The sequence below is a fragment of the Triticum aestivum genome, chromosome 6A (genome assembly GCF_018294505.1).
Source record: "Triticum aestivum cultivar Chinese Spring chromosome 6A, IWGSC CS RefSeq v2.1, whole genome shotgun sequence".
Classification (NCBI taxonomy): Eukaryota; Viridiplantae; Streptophyta; class Magnoliopsida; order Poales; family Poaceae; genus Triticum; species Triticum aestivum.
Window position 1 is genome coordinate 17211484 of NC_057809.1, and position 23793 is coordinate 17235276.

Below are 23793 nucleotides of genomic sequence, written 5' to 3' on the forward strand. Positions count from 1 at the left end.
CGGGGATGCCGGTCAAAGCAGAAGACGGCGGCGATTTCAGCGACGACGACATAGGAGCGTGATGCTGATGGTAACCAACTTCTGGGGCGTGGAAACACGTGGTGCGGGCCTGAGGGCTTGTGCGGCTTCGACAGACTAAGGCGCGGGGTTGATTCAAGGCAGTGTACACATGAGAGCTTGAAGTCGACAGGGTGCGGGGTAGCACATGGCCAGCTACATGGAGTCATGTTGAAGGTGGAGCTGGAGTCTGATGGATGACTACACTTTGAGCTGATGGAGGGGCTACGGAGTAAATGCATGGAGAGTCGAAGCCTATTTCAGTGGGATAGCGAGAGACACGTGGATCGGACTGGGGCCCAATGGTCTGATGGAGGCGTGATACTCGGCATCGGTCGGTGATGATCGGTGGTTCTCTGTCGTAGGGTTTGAGTGGTGTGGGTCTGCAGCCCTAGAGACTCGACCAGGACAGCAGAGGCTCGACGCGGTGATAGCGGCGAGGCGTGCGGTAAGCACGGGACACAGCGACAGGCCAGGGCACCGGTGGTCAGATATGTTGTTAGACAAAGTGTGCAGGGGTGCTGAAGTAGTGTTGACGAGTACCAGATTCAAGTTGGTAACTGGGTCTGTCGATGCTAGTTGATGGACATGAGTTGACCATAGAGAGTCTGAGGAAGTGGCGGAAAGTCTGAAATTGTTGAAAACTGGGAGAGTACATGGCCGTATATTCCGCGGTGTTCAGTGCACATGGCAAAGTGCAGATGACAAGTACAGAAGGAGGCGGAGTGCTATAGTTGTGGGACATGTCAGAGACTATCCGGGAAAAAAGGGTGAGACAACTGCGAATTTGACTCAGGGTGACACAGGGCAACGGTGAAATTCTTTCAAGTTTCAGACAAGCGGTCAAGAAAGGAGCGGTGATGTTGAGTTCAGGTAACTCTTATATGTGGCGTCCAATACGTGAGTTGTTCATTTTCACGCAGACAGTGGTTGGTGTGTGATTGCGTTGAACGGATACTCCGGAAGTTGGGAGCACAAAGTAGAGTAATGAGGAACTTAATTTTTGCTCGAGTGTTGCCTGTGATGAAGACGAGAAGGGATTACAGTTGCAGGTGGAGTCATATGGAGTCTGAGAGTAGCAGCGGTGCTCATGGTGTATATCAAGTCCAATGTACATGGAGGTCCGACGCACGGACGAATTCAAGGTGATGAAGAATATTCGCCTAGGTGGAGTTTGTTAGAGTTGTGTCAAATATTATTGTACAAGGTAGGTTATAGTTGGACTTGTAGTTGTATTGTGTTTAGATAGAATATGGAGTCGTGTCCTAGTAGGACACTTATATCCTAGGCCTCTCATATATAGCGGGGGTAGACACACGATGTAACCTATGCCAACATAATAGCACGGGCACGCGGGGGAGCCGGCGGCGTGTGCCGGCGCCCGGGCGGCCGGGGTGCGGTATTGTGACGGTGTCACGGGGAGGAGCGCCCGTAGTCAGGCCCCGGGGATGTAGCCATGATGGTGAACCTCGTTAACAAATTTCGGTGTCGTGCTCGTGTGATTGCTTGGTCCTCGGTAAATCGACGGTGGCCTCGAATTTATTCTAACAGCATCTTATATTCTTTTTTTATTCGAAACCATATTGATCTCCACTTGGTGGCCAAGATAGGACGTGTTAAAGAACATGGAGGCATGGTGAAGAAACAAGCAACTCTTAATAAGCCTTGAAAAGCCATCGAACCTCCAACCGATCTAGGGTTTTGTCTTTAACCACAAACACTTTTTTAACCTCATCTACACTAAGAAGAGTTGAGTTAGGTGTCCATGCTTGGGTCTGTGTGTACGGTCGGTTTGGAGTTTGCTACCTAGTTAGGTAAGCGTTGCCGCTTGATTTCACGTTCAAGTCTTTGTCCGTATAGGTGATGGAGATCGTCATCTATTAAGAATTGAGTTAGGCTCCACGCTTAGGTTAGTGTAATGGTCAGTATTAATTAGTTCATTCGGTCTAGAGTTTGCCATCTAATTACCAAGTGTTGCTGCTTGACTTCATGTTCAAGTCTTGTCTGTGTAAGCGATGCAGTTTGTCCCCAATTAAGGGTTGAGTAAGGTGTCTAGGCTTGGGTCCGCTTAATAGTCCAATACCAGTGTGTCTAGTTTGGAGTTCTCTAGCTAATTACCTAGCATTGCCGCTTGAGTTCACGTTGAAGTCTTGTCAATGTAGCTGTGAAGGTGATGGGGTTCGTCACTGATTAAGAGTCTAGTTAGTTGTTTAGGCTTGGGTCCCCGTGATATTCAGTGCTACTTTGTCGGGTTTGGAGTTTGCTAGCTAATTACCATGTGTTGATGCTTGAGCGTTCAAGTCTTGTAACTGATGGTGATGGAAATCGTCACTGATCAAGAGTTTTGCTAGCCTGCTAGGTGTTTACAATTCGGTGCGTGCAATAGTCAGTAGTAATTTTGGAATTTGCCAGCTATACCGATTGTTGCTGCTTGATTTCATTTTCATGATGGAGATTGTCACTGATTAATAGTTGACATAGGTGTCTATATATGGCTTAGCTAGGTCTGTGTAAATATACACGGACATGTACGTGAGTCTTGTAAACTTGGTGAGTTCATAGTTTGAGAAATGATAAAAGGAATCAGGAGAGCGGCTACAAGTTTTTCACGTGTTTGTGATATTTGATGTGATTAACGTGTGGGCGAAATCGAACAATGAGAGAACCACACTCTCGGATGACATGCTAGAGAGGATAACAGGATCAGGGAGGATGTGATGCCACAACTTGGACGAGCGAGCGGCAACGACAAGAACATTCCCCGAGTCACCAGGAAACCCTAGCGCCACCAACCTTGAAACCCAAAAGTCTATCCTAGATCATGGAGTTAACTGATTTAGCACGAGACGGCGGAACTAGCTAATCATGGGACGTTATTGACCGGCTGACGTAGCCTTGGTTAGTAAGGCCGCTCTCAATGCTCCAATATGGCACCATCTGTATGCAATAATATTGTCTCAACCAATATTACTCATGCAATCTTAATAAAATGTAGGGTCTAGCTACATACCAAGTATTGGAATCGATCGAGTAGAGAGAGTGCGCTAGATAATCCATTCTGGGTGGCTCAAGAGAGCTATTACTAGTCTTATTAAACAATAATATAAAACTAAAAAGGGGAATATATAAGTAATACAAACCATGAATGTTGAATTATCGATGCTGCACTAAGAGAGAGTTCCTGCCCGCAGATATGAGTTATTAGCTGAGCGTATGCGATGCTTTCATTTGTATCGTATCAAGCTACTCTTGTCGCCGTTGGAGCGTATGCAACAAGGCATGCTCGAATTCTTGTCTTTCTTCCTCGAATTCTTGTCTTTTTTTCTCGCTGTCCCAAGATGATGACGGCGGTTCCAAGGTGAGAGGCGAGAGCAGGCTGGCGCGATAGCCCCCAAAAATGTTCCATTGACAGTTCGATGGCGTTCGCAGCAGCAGCAGCCGCTGGTCACATTTCGGGCAATCAGCGTCAAGAGACCGCTCCGGCAAATTTGTGTTGTGCTTGTACAAGGCCTTATGATCCTTAAAGCACAGTGTCATTTCACGGTCGTCCAACGTAGAAAAGATAGTCGTCGTCAACGTAGAAGCTATAGCGCAGGTCCCAATGCACATTGTTGTCACTGTCGAGTGATGGATACGACATGAGTACCTAGAACTGGAGCTTCCGGAAACAGGTCTTCTCGCCCTTGAGGATGTCCACGACAAGGCCCAGTCGCCCACTCATCTCGAAGGTGATCACCGGCGGATCCCAGGCTGAGTGGTATTGGTTGTACTTGAAAGGTAGACGATGCGTGCGGACTTCCTCGGTTGCCACATCAACCTCCAGCAACCCGTCAGGGTTCCGGGGCTGATATGGTTCTGTACGGCCGGTGGTGACCAAGTACAGTTTGCCTTGGACAAAACCATGCGGGTTCCAGCAAAAATTATACCCCGATGCAGCTATCATGGTGCCGCTCCCAGTTTGGTTGCCGCAACATATCGTTTTCCAGCAAAATTGACCTCGCCCGCCGCAACAACTGACGTTGTCAGTTCAAGCAAAGCAACTCACCGCTTCCAACAAATTGCATCATAGGTTCGAGCAAAAATTTGTGTCTTCCTGGTTCCAGCAAATTGGATCACAGGTTCCAGCAAATTGAATCACTGGTTCCAGGAAAGAGGAACACCGGTTGTAGCATCACACTTCCTGTCACCGCGGTGCTCGGGCGCACCACTGATTGCATCCCAAAAAATCTATCGCCGGGTTCCAGCAAAAATTGTCACCGGTTGTAACAAAAATCGATATGGGATGTAGCAAAATAAGATAGCAAGTTGCAAATCTCCAGCAAAAACGATCGCCATTTCCACCAAAAATCTCCGACGGTGGTAGCAAAACAAAACACAAGTTGTAGCATCGCGCCGTTTGGGCGCAAAATAATGCATCTCCTGCCGGGTCCATCGCCCTCCACAAAGCCGGCGGCAGCACCGATATTCGCGGGTCCCAGCACCGGAACCTCGAGGGGTTCCAACGCCGGCAACCAACAGTCCCAGCAGCCACCGAGCACAGAATCTTTCACGGGTTTGCTGCGGCAGCCACCTCTTCCCTTGGTACCATGGCCGTGAGAAGAGGTAGGTGAGGATATGTGTAGCGTGAGGAGGAAAAGGGAAAAGAGGTAGGAGATAAGGGAGAAGCAAGTGGGTGGACGAGAGCAACCCAAGATGCGTCCTGGTTGAGCGATAGGATCAAGGCTGGAGAAGCTTTGCGAGGGGATCAGCATTCGGGTAGCTGTTCAATCGGGTCTTATCTGGTGGCTCGCGCTCGTCCGGCTGAAATTTCGGCCGGCGCACCGGGTGTAACCGTTTACCTTCTTTTTTAGGGCTCTTTCTTTCTCCCCCTATTCTATCACCGCTCGTCTCGCCATCCTTGCCCATGACGACGGCGAGGTGAAAGTGTGGGCCCATACCATGTGCTTCGATGAAGTGGAGATATGGGCCAAATAAGATGGATTTCTGGGCAGGGCTGTGTGACCGTGGACTGTGCTAAAATCTCAACACAAGACGACCCGGTCTGAAGATACAGGCGACTCACATACCAGAACTTGGGATCGCGTGGCAGACGCACATCCAATTGTGTCATGGAAAAAGAAAGAGTTTGAAATCTTGAAGATTTGCTCATTACGTTATTTTCAATTCGCTGTTGTCAGCTCATGTATCTCCACCAAGTATAATCCGCTACTATAAATATATCATATGGTATGAAATATCATGTAGCCCGAGCTCTATACGACATTTTCAGATAGATAGACAAATAGATTACTCTGAATATTGTACATAATGAACTACTAAAGTAGACAAATTGAAATTTCCTTTTTAAGTAAAGCAAAACATTATTCCAGAGATTTTATTCTTCATTTTTTGTCCAACACTGCTAGGCCGTGCCTTTGCACGGGTTGACGGGCCTTAGTTTGGGTACCGGCAGTCACGGCGTATCTCGCCATCAGCGGCCGTCTTGACCCCGACCCTGCCGAGCTTCGTCATGGCAATGGCGAAGTCGGAGAAGAAGGTGCCCTGGTTGGCCGCGTAGAAGTCCACGGTGCCACGGGACCTCTCATCCGTGTACAGCACCTGGTCGGATCCCAGGAGCCCCCTGCCGTTTTGCAGGTTCCGGTAGTACAAGTTGTCGAACCCTATCGGTGTCACGTCATCCAGGAACGCGAAGTTCTGTTTGGCACATGTGCCTTGGAGCTGCGCGTCGAAGCTCGGGTTCATGCTCTGGTCGTTGCCACCAGTCCTGTACTTGAAGAAGTCGCAGTCTGCCGCGCCCAAGGTGTGGCCACCTGAAGCGATGCGATATGGTGGTTATCGTATACTCGCAATAACAAGTCCACGACGAGTTGAGTTGAATTGAATCATGTTCATCAGTTCATGTACCTGATAGTGCGATCATGTCGGTCTGGGAGAGGCCCAAGGTTGAGAAGAAGGCGTTGAGGCTGTCCAGGTTGTCGCTGGGGTGCGGCAGCCTGACACTTCTGTCCGTCGACTTTCTCCCGTCGTACCTGCCCAGCTCCACCGTGTAGTTCGGCCCTCCGCTCTGCAGATTGCAGACACATTTGTTCAGGGAAGAAAGAAGTCCATATTACACCCCCAAATTACCGCCAAAGTTTAAAACGCAATACGAAGTCGTCTAATTTACAACTCTCAACTTTCAATACCGGACGAAAAACAGCCCTGAGGTGGTTTTTCACTCTTTTTCTTTGACTAGTTTCGACCAATCGACGTCCTAGTCAGCGCCTAGTCATACGCCATGTCACCATCTCATGAATCTGAAATTTGCTTGTACTATGTTTTTATCCATTGGGCAAAACTTCTTGAAACTTTCACAGGTTGAGTCAAAGAATTGTGTGATACGCCATGTCACACATTCCTTCAGCCAATAGTCATCCTACCTGGGAGACGGACTCTCTTGTGGCGAGGGCGATTATGTCGGCGCAGGACACCTTGTAACGGCACTGCGGGTCGCTGTCCACGGCGGCCTTGGCGTCGAGGATTGTCTGGAAGCCCTCCAGCTTCAGCGAATATCTGTCGGGGTTCTCGTCGTCTCCGGTCGAACCGATGATCATGACCGACGCGTCACAGCCCTGCACGCATGACGTGCGTCGGTCTGTCAGTCTTGCACAATAGCCATCAATTAATTACTTGCGTCAATGTGTACCATACCGTGGTGGCGCAGTCGTGGAAGAAGAGCCTGAGGGTGGCGGGGGCGGAGATGGGGGACTTCACCATGGACTGCTTCACGGAGCTCCGGACAAAGCCCTCCAGGTTGGGGCAGACGCCGGCGTAGTAGTCCGGCCTCAGCTGCGCGGCCGCGAACGGCGAGAGGACAGCCACTTTGAGGACGACGACAAACACGATGGCGGCGAGATTCGCCATGGAATGCATAGACGGATCGACCCCTTGAACTGCTTTTGTCAACACTGTTACAAAATTTCTTAATTAGCTGTTCGAAAGTGATGGCTTCTGCCCTACTCCAGTCCTAGTAGTAAGGCTGCTGCCAATGCATGGGTGTTTAGATGAGGTGCTAAGCACATTAAATAGGTTAGCAATTATACTTCCCAATGCATAGGTGCTTAGCTTATGGTTGATAAGCTTGCTTCATTTAATGATTTAGCAACTAAAGCTTTTCATGTATTGGTGGGTTCCCTTCCTTTAAATGTTTTGTCTAGGTTCACGCGTTTAGCATTGGTTCTTTCTGGGGTTATCACACTCATATCTCTCCTCTTAAATAACTTGCCACATCAGATTTTTTGCCTACGTGGAAGGGTTAGCACCTGTATAAGGTGGAGCATTGAAAGGGGCCTAATGGCACTGTTCGACGGAAGGAGCCGCGCGTCCACCGGCCGGCGTGACTAAAGCAAGCAAACTGCACGGAAGCTCACGCTACGGTTACTTGTCACGTCACGATTCAGTTGGTGTCTCGGTGATGTTCAAGTACGTCGGATACTTGGATATACATATGCTGCTGGAGAATTTTCGACCCGGAGTGTCTCACTCACATGACATCCGAGGATTCATATCGAAAGTGACAACTGGATTTTGCTTTTCTTAGGCTGGATCTGCCGCGGACACATGACAAAGCATGGGGAGATTATCTGAAAAAGAACGCACATGCCGACGCCTCTCCACGAGGTTTAATCCTCACGACTCCACTGCCTCCCATATCTGTCTCAAGTGGCAGACTCCAAGCTCTCCCTCTCTCTCTCTGATATCTCTCTCTCTCATGTGGCAGACAGCCCAGCGTTCTGGAAACGTACAAGTTAAGGACGATTTCTTTGGATGTGAACGGCCGGAACACGAGGTTTTGGGAAAGCTGCGTGGTTGCGGACGCTCCACCCAGCCAACACCGTCCCGAAAACCGTCCCAAGAACCGTGGTTGGGGCATCTCCAACACCGTCACGAAAACGCCTGCAAACATCTGGACCGGCATGTTTGGATCGTTTTTCGTCATCCAACGTGTTATCAGACAAGTCCGCAGACGTGTCCGCATGTCCGAACTCCCACAAATCAGAAGTAAATATGGGAAAGGTTTGCGACTGCCTGGCTAATCAAAAGAATCACGTACTCCTCTCCTCTTTGTGTGAGTGGCAATTAGCGTTGGCGTTTGACGGAAGGCTGCTAGCCTGTTTGGCAAAAGCCACTAAGGTGATTTGCATGCCTACATTGGCGGAAGGTTTTCTAGCTAAGAATGCATGCGTTCACTTTTTTTCGGAAGCTACTAATGATTACTATTGCATTTGGCGGAAGGTTTGCTAGCTACTAGCATATGTTTGGCGGAAGCATGCTTATAGAGATAGGGTTTGTGTGTTCGTAAGGGTGAATGTACGCACGTATATATAAGTGCCCGCGTCTGCATTGTGTTCTAAATCAAAAGTTGACCCCTCTTTGACAGCGTACCACTCAAACATGCTAACATTTTTTTCATAATCCCAATCATACCCTTGACCCATCTGTCAATAACTGACCCTCACCACATACATCCGAGCGAACCGGTACAAACACACACCACCACGGCACACAACATGCACACCCAAGGCAAGATATAAAGGTGTCGGGCGCCCGCACACCACTCGAATGACAACCAAACAAACTAGAGATGAGCCAAGAAAAACAACTTGGAGCCACCGAGGGGTGGGGCAGACAACAATGACGTAGCAAGGATTCCAGGACGGTGCCTCCCAGAAGGGTATGACCACGGATAGCCGCCATCGTCCGATCCAAAGATCAAGTTTTCACCCTGAGCCACATGAAGGAGTGGGAGCACTGTGATGGAGCCTTCAAGAAGGATACGACGTCCATAGATGCCGCCGCTGACGGCCAGTACGAGGACTGGGCAAGTGATGTACCCGACCCTCACACCCCTCCGACATACCCCCGCTCTGCCAACCACCCGCAACCAAGCCCCCCAGGAAGCCATGGCTGCCCGCCCGCACCTGAGACGGAGGTTCTGCCCTCGAACGCCACGCCTGCCGGCGCCAGCGCCGCCGCCCAACATCCACACACCCCCAAGACCATCCAACGAGGCCAGCTTTGTACCAGAGGGACGCCCCTGACTGACGTCCTGCAGCAAACAACCCGCCTTGAACATCGCCAGAGTTGCGACAACCTGCACGCGGCTAGGGAAAGGGGGGGGTGGGGGAGCGGACGCATCTAGACCGGCACACCCCTAAGCCAGTTACGGGTGCCCCGAGCACGTCAGCACCGCCCATTCCTCCAGCCCCCCCCCCCCCCCCCGACCGGACACACCCCAGTGCTGCATTATCTCAGTTGTCATCGTAAAATGCATAAAGCCACCGTCGCAGGCCCGACCACCGGTGAGGAGGGACCCCGAGGACCGCCGCTGACCGTCAAGAAAACTCACCGGGGAGCTCTCTACACTGCCGCCGCCGTCCAGCCGGCGGGACTTCTGACAAGCACGCCCATCAGCCACCTATATCTGTCCCGCACTAGGCACAACCTTCTTCGCCTGAGTCTCTCCTCCCATGATCCAGCCACTTGCCACTGTCGCCATTCCTGCTTCAGCCGCGCCGGTCCCGGTCACCCTCCCCATCCGGTGGCCGCCGCACTCCTGCCAGAAGACGGCCCTGGTCTCCCTCCCCAGCCACTGGCCCTAGTCACCCCACCCCCACACACCAGCTATCGCCTCCTCGATCAACCACTTGCAGCACGGCGCGCAGGAGGGCCGTGGGGGCAGCAAGCACAACGGTCGCTCCGGCCTTGCCCTCTTCCCACACTGCGGCGGCAAGGTCCTCCTCCGGCTTCTTCTTCCACCATCTCACGCTCGGCGTCTTCCTACGCAACAGCCATGGCCACGGCGGTAACAACTTCATACCTTCTCTCCTTGTCCGGTCCCTGAGCAGCAAGGACTGCTTGGGGCTATACACATGCGCCCTTCTCACCGCCGCCGTTGGGCTCCACCTTCACCGCGTGATCCTCATCTGCAACCACTGCAGCTACACGGTGCCCCGGTGCAACTCGACCTCTCCACTGTGCTCCATCTTGCTCCTCAAGAGCCTTGATTCATCATTTTGCCCTCGCTTTCCTTCCCTTAAGTTACTACACCCTTCAATCTGAATTAATTGATGCAACCTCTATACAACATTGTATAGAGGTTGTATAGAGGCTGCATCAATTAATTTGGATCGGAGGGAGTACAAAATTTCACTGATTCCTGGGATGTAGGTGGAGATTTTGGATGAGTTCTTAACGCTCAGATCTGTTCTTCCCTCAACGTATGAAATGGCGAAATCATTATTCAAAAAGGAGTAAATCTTATTTGTTCTTGAATATGGATTATCCATTATATGGAAGTAAAAAAAATGTGAACTAAATCATCGCATAGAAGTGCAGTCATGAGCGGGTCCCATGTTCCTATGTGTTTACTACGCTGCAAAATACAGTCATTTGTCTAAATCATCACAAGGTAAGACCAAGTGCAAAATTATATTTTTCAGCTGCCACTTGACGGTCCACTAGCAGTGAACTGACGGTAGTGGAATATGTATACGTGTTGCAAAATTTCAGTTTTGGAATAACGTAGGGTACAGATAATTTACAATGGCATATGTGGAATTCACCCTTACACATTTTACAATGGCATAGGGTTTGGGCAATGAGCAATCTTCATATGCTATAAGTATCATATTTGGATACCGACAGTCACGGCGTATCTCGCCGTCAGCAGCCGTCTTGACCCCGACCCTGCCGAGCTTTGTCATGGCAACGCTAAAGTCGTAGAAGAAGGTGCCCTGGTTGGACGCGTAGTAGTCTACGGTACCGCGTGATCTCTCGTCTGTGTACAACACCTGGTCGGAGCCCAGGAGGCCCCTGCCTTTCTGCAGGAGCTTGAAGTAGGAGTTGTCGAATCCCCCCGGTGTCACGTCGTCCAGGAACGCGAAGTTCTGCCTGGCACAGGTGCCCTGAAGCTGCGCGTCAAAGCTCGGGTTCATGCTCGGGTCCTTGCCCTTGGTCCTGTTCTGGAAGAAGCTGCAGTCCGCCGCGCCCAAGGTGTGGGCACCTGAGGGGGTGGTATATGGTGGTCAACAACAGGTCGGCCGACGTGATCAGATTCAGAAGTCGACGACGTGTTGAGCTGAATCATGTACCTGATAACGCGATCATGTCGATCTGGGAGAGGCCTAGGGTATAGAAGAAGGCATTGAGGCTGTCGAGGTTGTCATTGACGTGCGGCAGTATGACGCTGTTCGTCGTCGAGATCTTCCCATCGTACCTGCCCAGCTCCACCGTGTAGTTCGGCCCTCCGCTCTGCAGCACATGTGTTCATGGTCGTCTCATGGCAAAGGAAGATGGTCCTCCTAGTACTGTATTTTATTTTAAATAATGGGCTATTTCGCAAAATTAAAGCTACATGTGTTATTCACTGAATTTTTGTTTTGCTAATAATATGCTATAGTGTAGTTTAATTAGTACTAGTACTATATTTGGACCTTAGTTTAGCGTCACGCTAAAGCTATATATGCCATGCTTTGCTTTATTATAGCAGGATGTTTTCTGCTATGCATGCCTTTGTTATGGCTCACTCATTTGTTGCTATAATTGGCTGTATGCGTCAATCTTTACTTTGTTATTATGGCTGGGTATACATCAAGTATATGTGATATATCATATACGAATGCATGTCCCAAGTACTACTCCCTCCGTCCGGAAATACTTATCGTAGAAATGGATACAAATAGATGTACTTAGAACTAAAATACATCTAGATACATCCATTCATCGAACAAGTATTTTCGGACGGAAGGAGTATATTTGTTTCTACCATATTTATCGATTTTTATAGCTTTTGGCTAGACCAACACTAACCTGGGAGACGGACTCTCTTGTGGCAAGGGCGATTATGTCGGCGCAGGACACCTTATAACGGCACCGTGGGTCGCTGTCCACAGCGGCCTTGGCGTCCAGGATCGTCTGGAAGCCCTCAGGCTTCAGCGAATAGTCGTCCTGGTTCCGCCACTCGTCGTTGCCGGTCGGGCTGATGGTCATGACCGATTTGTCACAGCCCTGCACGCATGACGTGCTTCGGTCAGTCAGTCTTGCATGATACTCCTTCTGTCTGAAAAAACTTGTTTCAAGTTTGTTCCTTAAATGAATATTTGAGAGACAAAATTTTTCGAACGGAGGGAGTAGCTATCAATTACTTTGGTCAATGTGTAACATAGCCATACCATGACGGCGCAGTCGTGGAAGAAGAGCCTGAGGGTGGCGGGCGCGGAGATGGGGGACTTGGCCATGGACTGCTTCACGGAGTACCGGACAATGCCCTCCAGGTTGGGGCTGACGCTGGCGTAGTAGTCCGGCCGCAGCTGCGCGGCCGCGAACGAGGACAGGACAGCGGCTTCAAGGAGGATGAGGACGACGATGGCGGCGAGTGAGGCTAACGACTCGAGGTTCGCCATGGAATGGATCGACCCTGCTTCAATCAACTGCTATTTTTGTTAAGGCTGTTGCGTTGCGTGATCTTCTACAAGATGCAGTACGAGAGAGTGATTGCTGCCACCCTACTCCAGCATATATATTCGACGGTCGATCAGAGCCGCGCGTGCGTCCATCCGCCGGCCCGGCGGCCGCTGCCGGTCCGGCGTGACTAAAGAAAAACTGCACTGAAGCTCACGCCACGATAACTTTACACGCCACGACAACGCTGGTCTCTCGGTGATGTTCAAGTGCGCTGGATCCTTATCGGAAGTGACCATCGAATAAGGATGTACACATGCATGAGCATACTTTGAAACTGCCGCGTCGTCACCTCCAAAAATGGTCACGTCGTTATTGCATGTGTCGCTTGGACTCTAGTAGTCCAGTGCACAGCAAACTGTCATCGTCACCTCCGCATATCTGTCTCAACTCTCAAGTGGCAGGAGTTGCAAAGTGACAAATATCTCCACTTCAAAATCTGTCTCATGCGACAGCTCACCATTCTGGTAACGTACAAGTGAAGGACGATTTCTTTAGCGCGGGTTTGTTCATCGGTGGGAATGGTAGAGACACGAGGTTCACATATCATCACTCAACGGCAACACACTACTGCAACGGATATCTTTAATTGGGAATTACCTAGGGATAATGTATGTGGTCTAGTGATAATCTCAATAAAAGGGGAGGCGTAGATAATGATAACTGCTTATTTTGTGATGACAAAGTTATATGGATCACGTGTTCCTTCATTGTGATATAGCCAGCTGGTATATGCTTGGAGCATTGTTAAGTTATTGCTGCGATTATTTGATCGATATGGAAAACTAGAGATAATGCTCATTTCCGGAGTAGATTCAGTATGATCATATTGCAGCGGTATCTTTAGCATCTATTTGTTTCCGTGTTAGTATATGGCATACCGTACATAAAGGAGCATCGAGCCAGCGAATAGGGGCAAAAAAAAAACCCATCAGAGAGCTGTTGAGATTTTTCAAAGGAGAAAAGGCTGGGGGCCAATGGTGCAGCGGATCGCTGGATGCTTTGTCGTTTCACCAGGGGTTCTTGAGAAAAAAAGGTTTCGGCAAAAAAGGTGCACTCGTGAGATGTGAATCAAGTCTTGCGCATAGAAAGTTGTATCTGTAATGTCAATGACTCGTAGCCTCAGTTCTGTTACAAGAAAGAAACGGTAGTGATGTTTCGCTTTTCTGGGATCTGGTTTGGTTTGGTCTTTTGGGCTCAAATATTGTGTAGTAGTTACTCTCTCCATTTCAAAATTATCGAAGTTTTAGGTTTGCCTGAGTTAAACTTGTTTAAGTTTCACCAAGTCTATATGAAAATATATAAACATCTAGAACACCAATTTGGTCTAATGATATTTAGAGTTAAATATATTTTGAACTATGTATATTTAGTGTTGTAGATCTTTGTTGGTTTTTACATAAAGTTGGTCCAACTTAGACAAGTTTGACTTATGACATATCTAGACCTCCAATTATTTTGGAATGGAGGAAGTATATAACAAGATATTTGAGATCAGGTGGGGCGGCTGTGCTTTTCTGGTGACGCTTGGTTTCCTATTTTTGAAACCACTGTCGTGTATGATCAGTTTTATATCAATGAAATTGGGGCGGGGAGCCCTTGAACCAGGGAAAATACTTTGCGCGCGTAACAGGGATATTGGTTTTTGGCGTGCGCTCTTTGTCGTAAGTGGATGGCATGGTTGTACCTTGTTAATATGTTGATGGCAGTTAACAAATCACACAAACTTGGCATCTTCTATTGGAGCCTGACTGTGTGGGGTATCTTCTCTATTCGATATTTGTATGTCGAGATGGCAAACGAGGGTTACAAGTTTTGCACAAAATTCATTTCGAAACTCAAGTAACCACTAAACTTCAATATCTTAGTGATGAAAGACATTATGGGGCACACCCATATGGCAATGTAGTAAAAAGTGTTGTTATTATGACCACGACAAAATGACACACAACTATTTTTTTGTCATGTCCTTTCACTTGGTTATTATGGTGCCCAAATTCACATAGATTTAATCTCGCACCACCCACGAGCATCTCCAGTATGTTCGAGACCCTAGTTATCACGTGCTCACCCTAAACATAAAGGCAAGATCTATGTGAGAGCATGTGTTTTGTGTTGGAAAATATAGAATTGTCATAACTTCCTTAATAGGGTTGGAGTTTGCAACAAAAATATCATGTCATTTTTGAAACTATGTTATATTAAGATGTTCCAAAGTTCATGGAAGACAACAGAGAGAATGATGGTACCTGAATGGATCCAACAGTGATCAGGATGATACAATATTGTGTGTGTTGGTGAGGGGGGGGGGAGGAGGAGGAGGAGGGGAGCACAAGAACAAAGATAGTTGTAGTTGAGATCAAGCCGCTCAAGTTTGGTACCATAAAGTGTGGTTGTTGTTGGTTTGCATTTTGTAGTGAGCAATTCGAAAGATCATGTAAGAATCAACAATGAGTGCCATGAACAACACTTCCCCAGCCCCCGCATTCCGGCAAGGGGTGAGGCAGCGCACACAGGTGGAAAACTCCCAATTCCACTTTAATTGGTGGAATCACCCTTGGAATCATCGGAGCACGGCCATACACTTACAGTTTCATATGTCGTCCCTTGGTTCTCCACCTTGAGCCATCAGATCTCATGTGTATTGAACTTGTTTTTTTTTCAACTGAGATTTTTGGAAACCGGTCGGTAACCAGCCCGTTACCCATCAAGAAATGTCGCTACGAACAATTTTTTAAATTTATTTGAATTTGAACTACACAAATGATCATATAGTGTGCATATGTCTTTGTAGACACACAACCTGCTTTACCACAGCGGAAACAGCTACCAAATTTCACCTTGGAGGTCATGGAACCGATCACACGTTTCTTGTCTGTACCGGTGGGCCACTTGCAGGTAAAATAGAAAAAAAAACTTAGCTAGGAGGACTCAATCCCATGACCTCTGCAGAAGCTGCACAACAAACTAACCACCAGAACAAGCATGAGTTTGTGTATGTTGTAGGTAAATATAACCAAAAATTTCAATTGGGACCTGTTTGCCAGGGGCCAATCCCGGCGAACGTGCTCTTTTATGTTGGTTTCATTGCACGAGTCTTGGCACAGGGGACATGAGACACATCAGATTTTGAACTCGTTCACTATGATACAAATCCAGCGAACGTTGTCTTATACAAAACACTAGCACCCACCGCACTGACTTATCACGTGAGCCTCCACCTCAAAGACCTAGGATAGAATCTCGGTCCCTTCTTATTTTTCTACTTTTTACGAGATGGCAAAATATGTTTTCTTTTGCTTAGGTACATGGAAATTTTTCAAAAAAAAATTAAACACAACAGTTTTGATATTTTTTTGTAATTTGTCGCATGGAAAATTTAAACTTTTTTTCTAATGTTCACAAGTCAAGTTTGTTTTTGTACATGACAATTCCATTATTAGTACCACGACATTTTTTCTTTTAGGAGTATAGCATTTTTATTATTAAGAGGATGGCATTTTTATTTCGTAATGTTAACAAGTCAAGTTTGTTTTTGTACATGGCAGTTTTATTATATTAATAACATCGCATTTCTATTATTAAGAGAATGACATTTTTATTATTAATATGATGACATTTTTATTTCTTAATGTTCACAAGTCAAGTTTGTTTTTGTACATGGCAGTTTTATTATTAATAACGTGGCATTTTTACTATTAAGAGGATGACATTTTTATTATTAGGAGGATGGTACACTTTTAGACTTTTTTGTACTGTAACATGGCATTTTGTGTTGGTCCATGGCGAAAACAAAGAAAATGGTATCACAAACATGGCAGTCTTTTGCACAGTGACATGACATGAAACATCTCACAAACAAAATTCATCAATAATAGATTAATCAAATATGTCACTTTCAATTTTGTGAAAACTCTTTGTACAGTCAATTTTTGGTAATGTCAATTATGTAGAGTAAAATCATGGAATTCTTTTTATGCATCCAAAAACTTTGAGCCGGTGATAATTCATTTTTAGTAATTTTTATAAGATGACAAGAATTTGGATTTTTTTTTTGTAAAATGGATTACGGGCTGGGAGGAGCATTAAATGGGTTGAGTGGGCCTATTTAGCCCTGGGTTCTCCAAGCGAACAAAGATCATGATTGGTTTGCTGCCAATATTTGGCTAGCCATATCTTGGCATTGCCAAATATTGGCAATACCAACACTTGCCAACTATTGGCAACTTTGTGTGAGATGGAAAGACAACTCGGTAATCAAGCAAATAGTAGCCAATATTTGGCACAATGCCAAACATTGGCATGCCAATTTTTGGCACCAAATCAATTATGCTCAAAAAATGTTCGCTCGCTCGAACGAACGGGAATGATCGTTCGATGGTGTCTCCTCCTAGGGAATGGCAACCAGTTCTTGTGGTCGTCTGCTGTGTCGTTTCATGGACTTCTTGACCTGCCATCTTTGGAGGCACAAGCATGTAATGAGGCCCTTGCTCTTGCAAAAGATCTCAACTTACCCAAACTGGTAATTGCATCCTATTACCTCAAGGTTGTCACGAACATCAAGAAAGATGCAGCGTCAGTTTATGCACCGGAGATCAATGAGATTCATTATCGCATGAAGGACTTTGAGGAAGTTACTTTCTGCTTTGAAGCCCGGGAGTCTAATTCTGAAGCACATGATTTAGCTAAAGCTTCTTTGATACTTGTAACCAAGCGCCATTTGGGGCTAGGGGTAGTGCCTGATATAATCTATATTTCAGACACTATAGTTATTCAATAAAGCCCCTACTTTACCTAAAAAAGTTAATGTGGTCCAATATAATATGTATAATACAGTAAAATGGAGCATATGCCCCATCCTGTCAAAAATAATAGTTGATGTAAAAAATTGAATTCAAAATTCATTTGAATAATTTTGTATGAAAGAATTTGAAATTTTCAAGATTTTATGAAAACCGGTTTCCCCCCTTTTGGATAAAAAAATGGGACGGAGAAAAGAAACCTTGACTGAGCTATGATACAGGTGACCTGCAGGAAATAATAATGGTGATCAAGTATAGTTTTCTTTCAAGTGTATAAGGGCATAGTAGCTGAACCCTAAAACTGGTTAGAGGAGTAAAAATTAAAGTTTAATTCTACTCCTCTAAACGGAACCTAGCCGAAGTCGTAAACTGGATGGAGGTGTAAAAAAAATTACTCCTTAGCACCGCGGGCTCCTATTTTTACTTGGACGCCCAGCCACCCGAGCAAAAGCAACCCCCTCTTTCCTAGTCTTCACCCACCCCACTCCTGCCGCATCTACTCTGGGGGCTCCTTTCTAGCCTCCGTCGGCCACCACGCGCCACCGGCCCTGCCCCCACCCCGACCCGCCATGCTCCTCCACCACACGTATTTCGTCCTCTCTCGCCGACGGTCGCGCCTAAATCAGCAGATCTACGGCCCTCGCCGCCAGTGGGGGATTCGATGCATCCCAGCCGCGGGGGCCATCCTGTTTTCGATGGATTTGATAGGGACTGAACCATGCATCCCCTCAACCAGTCCGCGCCGCATATCGGTATGTCCTCCTCCTCTCGGCACTCGGATCTTACTCATCTACCTACCACCGGTAGAGCCAAGTTCGGACATTGGCCGGCTGAGCACTAACTCAGGGGCTCGTTGGTTCACCGATGCCGGTCAAGACAATAGGCAAGATAATTCAAGAGCAAACATTTCTTCTCAAGCATCCAGATTCAACATAGGGAAGAGGAGGCAACTACAGGTGAAAGCTAGCAGTATCACACGGGAGGTACAGAGGGGTAGTCCCAGTAGTTCAAGAACTAAACAGGAATCAAGATTTTCTGTTTTGTTTTTGCCCAAGGATTAGTAGGGACAATAGTAGTGCAGAGTACTTCTACCTTGGTGTTTTTTCTGGGAGGAATTGCCCAGTTTGTCGAAATTTTCTTGCCAACTGTTTGCTCCACAATATTGCCTGATCAGCAACAGAGTTGCAGGGCAAAATCTATGGCCTTCTTCAGGATTTGGCTTGAATCGTCCCTTTTTTTGTGTTTTCTGTTTGCAAGGATCTCTTCCCCCTGCTAGGCCATGGCCTGCAGCCGCCGGCGGCTGGGAGATATAGCGGGTCAAGGGAAGAAAAAAGCAGACTGCTATGGATCTGTGCTGGGGGCAGGGTTTCTGCCGTGGTGGGGGGAGACCTAAGCATTCTTTTTTTTGCCGTGGCTAGGCAAGGGAGAGGGTGGGATTTCCTTTTCTGACACATGGGGGACCGTACGTGGGGGCAACTTCCAAAAATGACGGCCGCGAGATCCATCTATCCATCGATCCATCTATTTTGGAGACTAGTTTTATTTTTCTTTTATCTCGGCGACTAGTTGTGCCAATATATAAGCAGTTTCTGTCACGTATTCCATTGTGGTTGTCCGCTTCAGACGTGCCCGCCCGGGTAAACCGTCAGCAGAAAATCGATCTCGATCTTTGTTTCGATCTACCGTCGACGATGGGGGGACCTGCTCCTGCTCCCGCTCCGCCGTCGGAATCGGCAGAGATGGTGCAGGAGATCCTGCTCAAGCTGTCCACCAGGGACGTGATCCGCTGCTGCTGCGTCTCCAAGCTATGGCGCAGCGTCGTCGCCGACCCAACTTTCCGAACCCTCCACGCCGAGGCCGAGGCCGACCACGTCTCCGCCGCGCGCCCCTGAGGCCTTGCTCGTCACGGTGACGCGGGAGCCCGGAAGGCCCGACGAGGCCAGCTTCTTCAGGGTCTCCTCCCCGTCCAAGCCCGCGGCCATGCTACACCGCGTCACCATCCCCAGCGGCTACAGCCTATCCAACGTCTGCAACGGCCTTCTCTGCTTCGGGCTTGTCCGTGACAGTCCCGACGCGCCGACGTTCATCTGCAACCCCGTCACCGGCGAGACGGCGATGGTCCCCAAGGCGCCTCCGCCCAAGTGGTTCACGAGCGGCACCATCTACCACATCTTCGCCCTGGGGTTCAGCCCATCCACCAAAGAGCATAAGCTGTTCCGGTTCACATTCTCGCCCTTTAGTTCCATCGACGGGAGCAACATCGACATGTGCGTGTGCACCTTAGACGGCGCTGCAGGCGGCGGCGGATGGCGCCAGAGCTCGTTCCGCTCCAAGTGCCCCCTGATGTCCACTTTGCTCCCGGTGCTCGTCCAAGGCAAGCTCTACTTGGTCACCACCGGCAAGACAGGCTCAGGGGAGCGCCGGAACCCCGACGGGTTGCTGGAGGTCGACGTCGCGACCGAGGCGCACCGCACGCACTGCCTCCCGTTCGAGGCCGACGAGTACCACTCAGCCTGGGACCCGCTTGTCAACGCCTGCGAGATGGGCGGGAGGCTGTGCCTCGCCGTGGACATCCTCAGGGGCACGGAGACCACTGCCCGGAAGGTCCAGTTCTGGATACTCATGTCTTCGTCGCCGCCTGCCCACCACGATCTGCAGCTCGAGAGCACCAACCTGCGTTGGAACCTACGCTACAGCTTCAACGTCATCGACGACTACTCCGACTATTATTTCTTCCAGCCGAGGGCCGTCTGGTTCGATGACGGCGAGATGACACTGTGCTACAGGGATTACAATGTCTTGTTCAAGCATGGCACAAGAGGACGCTCACCGGAGCCGTCTCCGGACGCTGATTGTCCGCAATGTGACCGACAAATCAAGCTGCCGCAAATGCCATCCAACTGCCAATGGAACATCTTTGGGGGTTATCGCCCCAGCCTGCTCTCGCCTCTCACCTTGGCACCGCCACCGTCCTGTTGGGACGGCGAGGAGGAAAGACATAAATGCGAGCACGCCTTGTTGCTTACACTAGAATGAGTCACACCAATGAAAGCATCAGGCGTGCACTGAGCTAACTCAAATATGATGGCAACCATTAAATTCTCTCCAGTGCAGGATCGAACTCAGCATATTCATGGTCGCATTACTTACTTCCAAATTATGTTTTCTTTGCGAGTAAGATTCCTTATTATTTTTGTTTTTGAGAAACTAGGACAGTGGCCCTAACAATGCTAGGGCATCATTGTAAGTTTTTTTAAAAGTGCTTGAAACATAAATTGTGGTTTCATAGATATTTATATGTTTTGATCGAAAATAATACTGTTCAGTTAGTTGTGTGGACCTCTGTCCGGTCAGCTAGAAGTAGTTATTTTCAAGATTGGCAAGATCATCAAAATACAACTTTGACCAACGATTTCTGTTAGTATTTATTAAATCTGAAAAGTAGTTGTAAGTAATTTTCGACGCAAATCACATTCATACTTTCAAAGTATCCAGTCGAAATATTTATGCATATATTAGTGTTCAATGTTTTAAAGGAATCGAGTCCTCCGGTAATCTAGAAGTTGTTATTTTGAAGATTGGCAAGATCATCAAAATGCAACTTTGACCAATCACGCATACGCTGAGCTAACTAGCTCAAATATGATGGCAACCATTACTTCTCAACTGGTGCATGATGTAACTGAACATTCATGATTGCTTCCTTATTGTTTTTTTATTTCGAGAAACTAGCTTGCTATTGGGCATGGGGTATGTTTGGTTTGGGAATTGCCAATACGCTGAGCTATTGTTGTTAGAACTTGACAAGAAGTTTGTTGCAGTAATCTAAGTGGTCAATTTTTTTGTGGTAGATACTCCCCCCGTGCAGAAAAACATGTTGTGCTGGCATTTTTGCAAAAAAAAAAAACATGTATCAAAATTTTCTGCAGCACAATCTACAAGAAGTTTGCTGCAGCATGGAGTATTATCTATGTTACATGCTTTGTTGTTTCTATTGGCGGGCGTTAAAACCACTCCATGGACGGGACCGACAGGTACGGCGCTCGTCAATACTTACTGCCAGAATGATTCCATAGTTTCTCACAAGCCACAGACATAAAGAAACAGGTAACCACAAAGGGAACCCTATAACAAAAGTTCTCAGGGCATCATACAAAAGCTTCTTCACAAACCATCACATTCACACTGTTGGACTAATCTTGTTATTAGTGCTCATTAGATCATGCATGCATGTAGTTGAGATATGACCCTTAAAGTTGCGGCTGTGTACCAACGTAGATATGGAAAGCTAGTAGTGTTGGTAGTGCATGCAAGATTGGCCAAGTCGTGGAGTTAGTTAGTGGCCTAGCGATAAGTATTAGTGGTAGTTGAGTGCATGGCCAGATTCTGTGTCCGTTGGAGGTTGCGCAAGTGCTGGGTGTGGGCGTAGCTAGGAATTAGTTAGTGGGCAGGTCATGGTAGTGGCCAGCGTCCAGCTTGTGGGTACGTGAGCTATTGTACTGGGTATTTAAGTTGGTTTGATGAATGAGAAAAGTTAAGGCCGAGATGGCTAGAGAAAACAATGTAGCGTGTGTGTGCTCACCCGGAGAAACATAGCAAAGCTGGCTTTCTGTGTGTGTATGTGTGGGTTTCTCCTTCTTGTGTGTTCTTGAGAGAAGCAACCAGAGAACATGAGAGAGTTGTGTGACTTGTGTGTTCTTGAGAAAAGCAATCAGAGAAGATGAGAGAGTTGTGTGAGACAAGTGAGAGGTGGAAGAAGAAGAAGCGGCGCTGCGAGGAGGCGGCGCCAACACACACATTCAGCGATCTCTCATAGCCTAGCTTCCTTGCATACTGTTAGCATCCATGCTCTGAACCCCAGCAATACAAAAAATCCATAGTGTCATCCTATCCCGTCTCATCACTAGCATTGTAATCAAGCTTCTCTGCTTCCCCCTTGAATTGCTCTGGCTGGGATCTCCCTCAATCATCTCTCTATGCTGATTTAAGTTGTCAAAATTCAGCTTTTCTAGTGCCCTTCCTTTAGACTTCCATTGTTACAGTCTTTCTTTATTTCTCAGCACCATTTTTTGTCCAAGCTCCCCCTCCATTTTCTTGTCCAAACTGGCCGCGGTGGTCATCGGCTACGAGGATGCGATCGGCAGCGGGAGGGAGGGGGTGGGCGGTGGCATGGACATGATCGATCCTGAGACATCTAATACCAGATTGATAGGAGCTGGGATCCTACCAGGTCTAGCTCGTAAGTTGTAGGGGTAGAAGGGGGCTTGGCGTGGAGGAAGACGAGGTCGCCGGCGCCCGCGTGCGAGAGAGAGAGAGAGAGAGAGAGAGAGAGAGAGAGAGAGAGAGAGTGAGAGAGAGAGAGAGGGAGAGAGAGGGCGCAGGAGGCGGCGGCTAGGGGTTAGGTCTCCCGGCACCCTTTAAGAAGCCGAGCAAATATGATTGCTTCTGCTTAACTTGAAACGAGTCCTTACATGAGTTTATATAATCTTCAAATACGATAACTGGGCTAAGCCCCTAATAACGATAAGATAACTGGGCCAGGCCCCTAACTGCCTGGGCTGTAGTATATGCCGGTCATAACAATGTAGCCTATACCTTACTTGCATGTCTGTCAGCATCCATGCTCTCAACCCCATCAAATCTATAGCGTCATCCTCTCCTGTCTCATCACTAGCATTGTAATCACGCTTCTCTTCTACCCCCTTGCTCTGGCTTGGGATCTCTCTTATTCATCTCTCTATCCTGATTTAAGTTGTCAAAATTCAGCTTATCTAGTGCCCTTCCTTTGGAATTCCCTTATTACAGTATTTCTTTCTTTCTTTCTCAACATTATTTGTTGTCCAAGCATTTTCTTGTCCAAACCTTGACTTGACTGGACCTCTTCCATATCCAAGTTAAGACCGTTCTCACTTTTTCCTCCGCAAGTGCCTTAACTTCAAAGCGCATGAAAATAACAGTTTTCTCCCTCCCTGCTCATTCCTGAATCTTTTGGGATCTGTCACATCTTCGTCCTACCGCAAATTATTAGAGCACTTTCCATCGAGATTAGTTAACTCAAAGCAGTCAGTCTACTCTGTACATTGCACTAAGATTAACTACTCTGCCCGCTTTGAAAATAGTTTGGTCATTGCATAGGGGAGCCCTTGTATGCTAGTGGGCGCTGGGGTGGTTCCAACCAACACCATACTATTTGGCTGCTTCCTCTTGGGCCCTCGTTCACAATCTTACAAACAGGTTATTAAGACAATCTCGAGGTTAATTAGTCTCGCTCAATAGCAGCTACAAGAAACACTCACTCAGAATGAGGATCCTAGCAAAATATTACCTCCGACCTAAATTAATAATTGTTTTAAATTTGTCTAGATACAGATATATCTCGACAAATCTAAGACAAGTAAGTCGGGACGGAGTAGAAGTTACCTCACGCCCAACA

At 47.6% G+C, this 23793-nt stretch overlaps 2 protein-coding genes across 2 annotated transcripts; both read right to left on the reverse strand.

Annotated features, from left to right (window-relative positions):
* Nucleotides 1–5456: 5456 nt before the first annotated feature.
* Nucleotides 5457–7070, reverse strand: LOC123130021 (peroxidase 45). Its single transcript, XM_044549975.1, has 4 exons — nt 6748–7070; nt 6477–6668; nt 5962–6121; nt 5457–5867 (listed from the first exon to the last, which is right to left on the reverse strand). Exons 1-4 carry the CDS (start codon nt 6967–6969, stop codon nt 5491–5493), a joined length of 951 nt encoding a protein of 316 aa, XP_044405910.1. The 5' UTR covers nt 6970–7070; the 3' UTR covers nt 5457–5490.
* Nucleotides 7071–10604: 3534 nt separating this feature from the next.
* On the reverse strand, nt 10605–12562 carry LOC123129319 (peroxidase 16-like). Its single transcript, XM_044549533.1, has 4 exons — nt 12270–12562; nt 11908–12105; nt 11190–11349; nt 10605–11101 (listed from the first exon to the last, which is right to left on the reverse strand). The coding sequence occupies exons 1-4, from the start codon at nt 12498–12500 to the stop codon at nt 10605–10607; spliced, it is 1086 nt and encodes a 361-aa protein (XP_044405468.1). The 5' UTR covers nt 12501–12562.
* Nucleotides 12563–23793: the final 11231 nt, after the last annotated feature.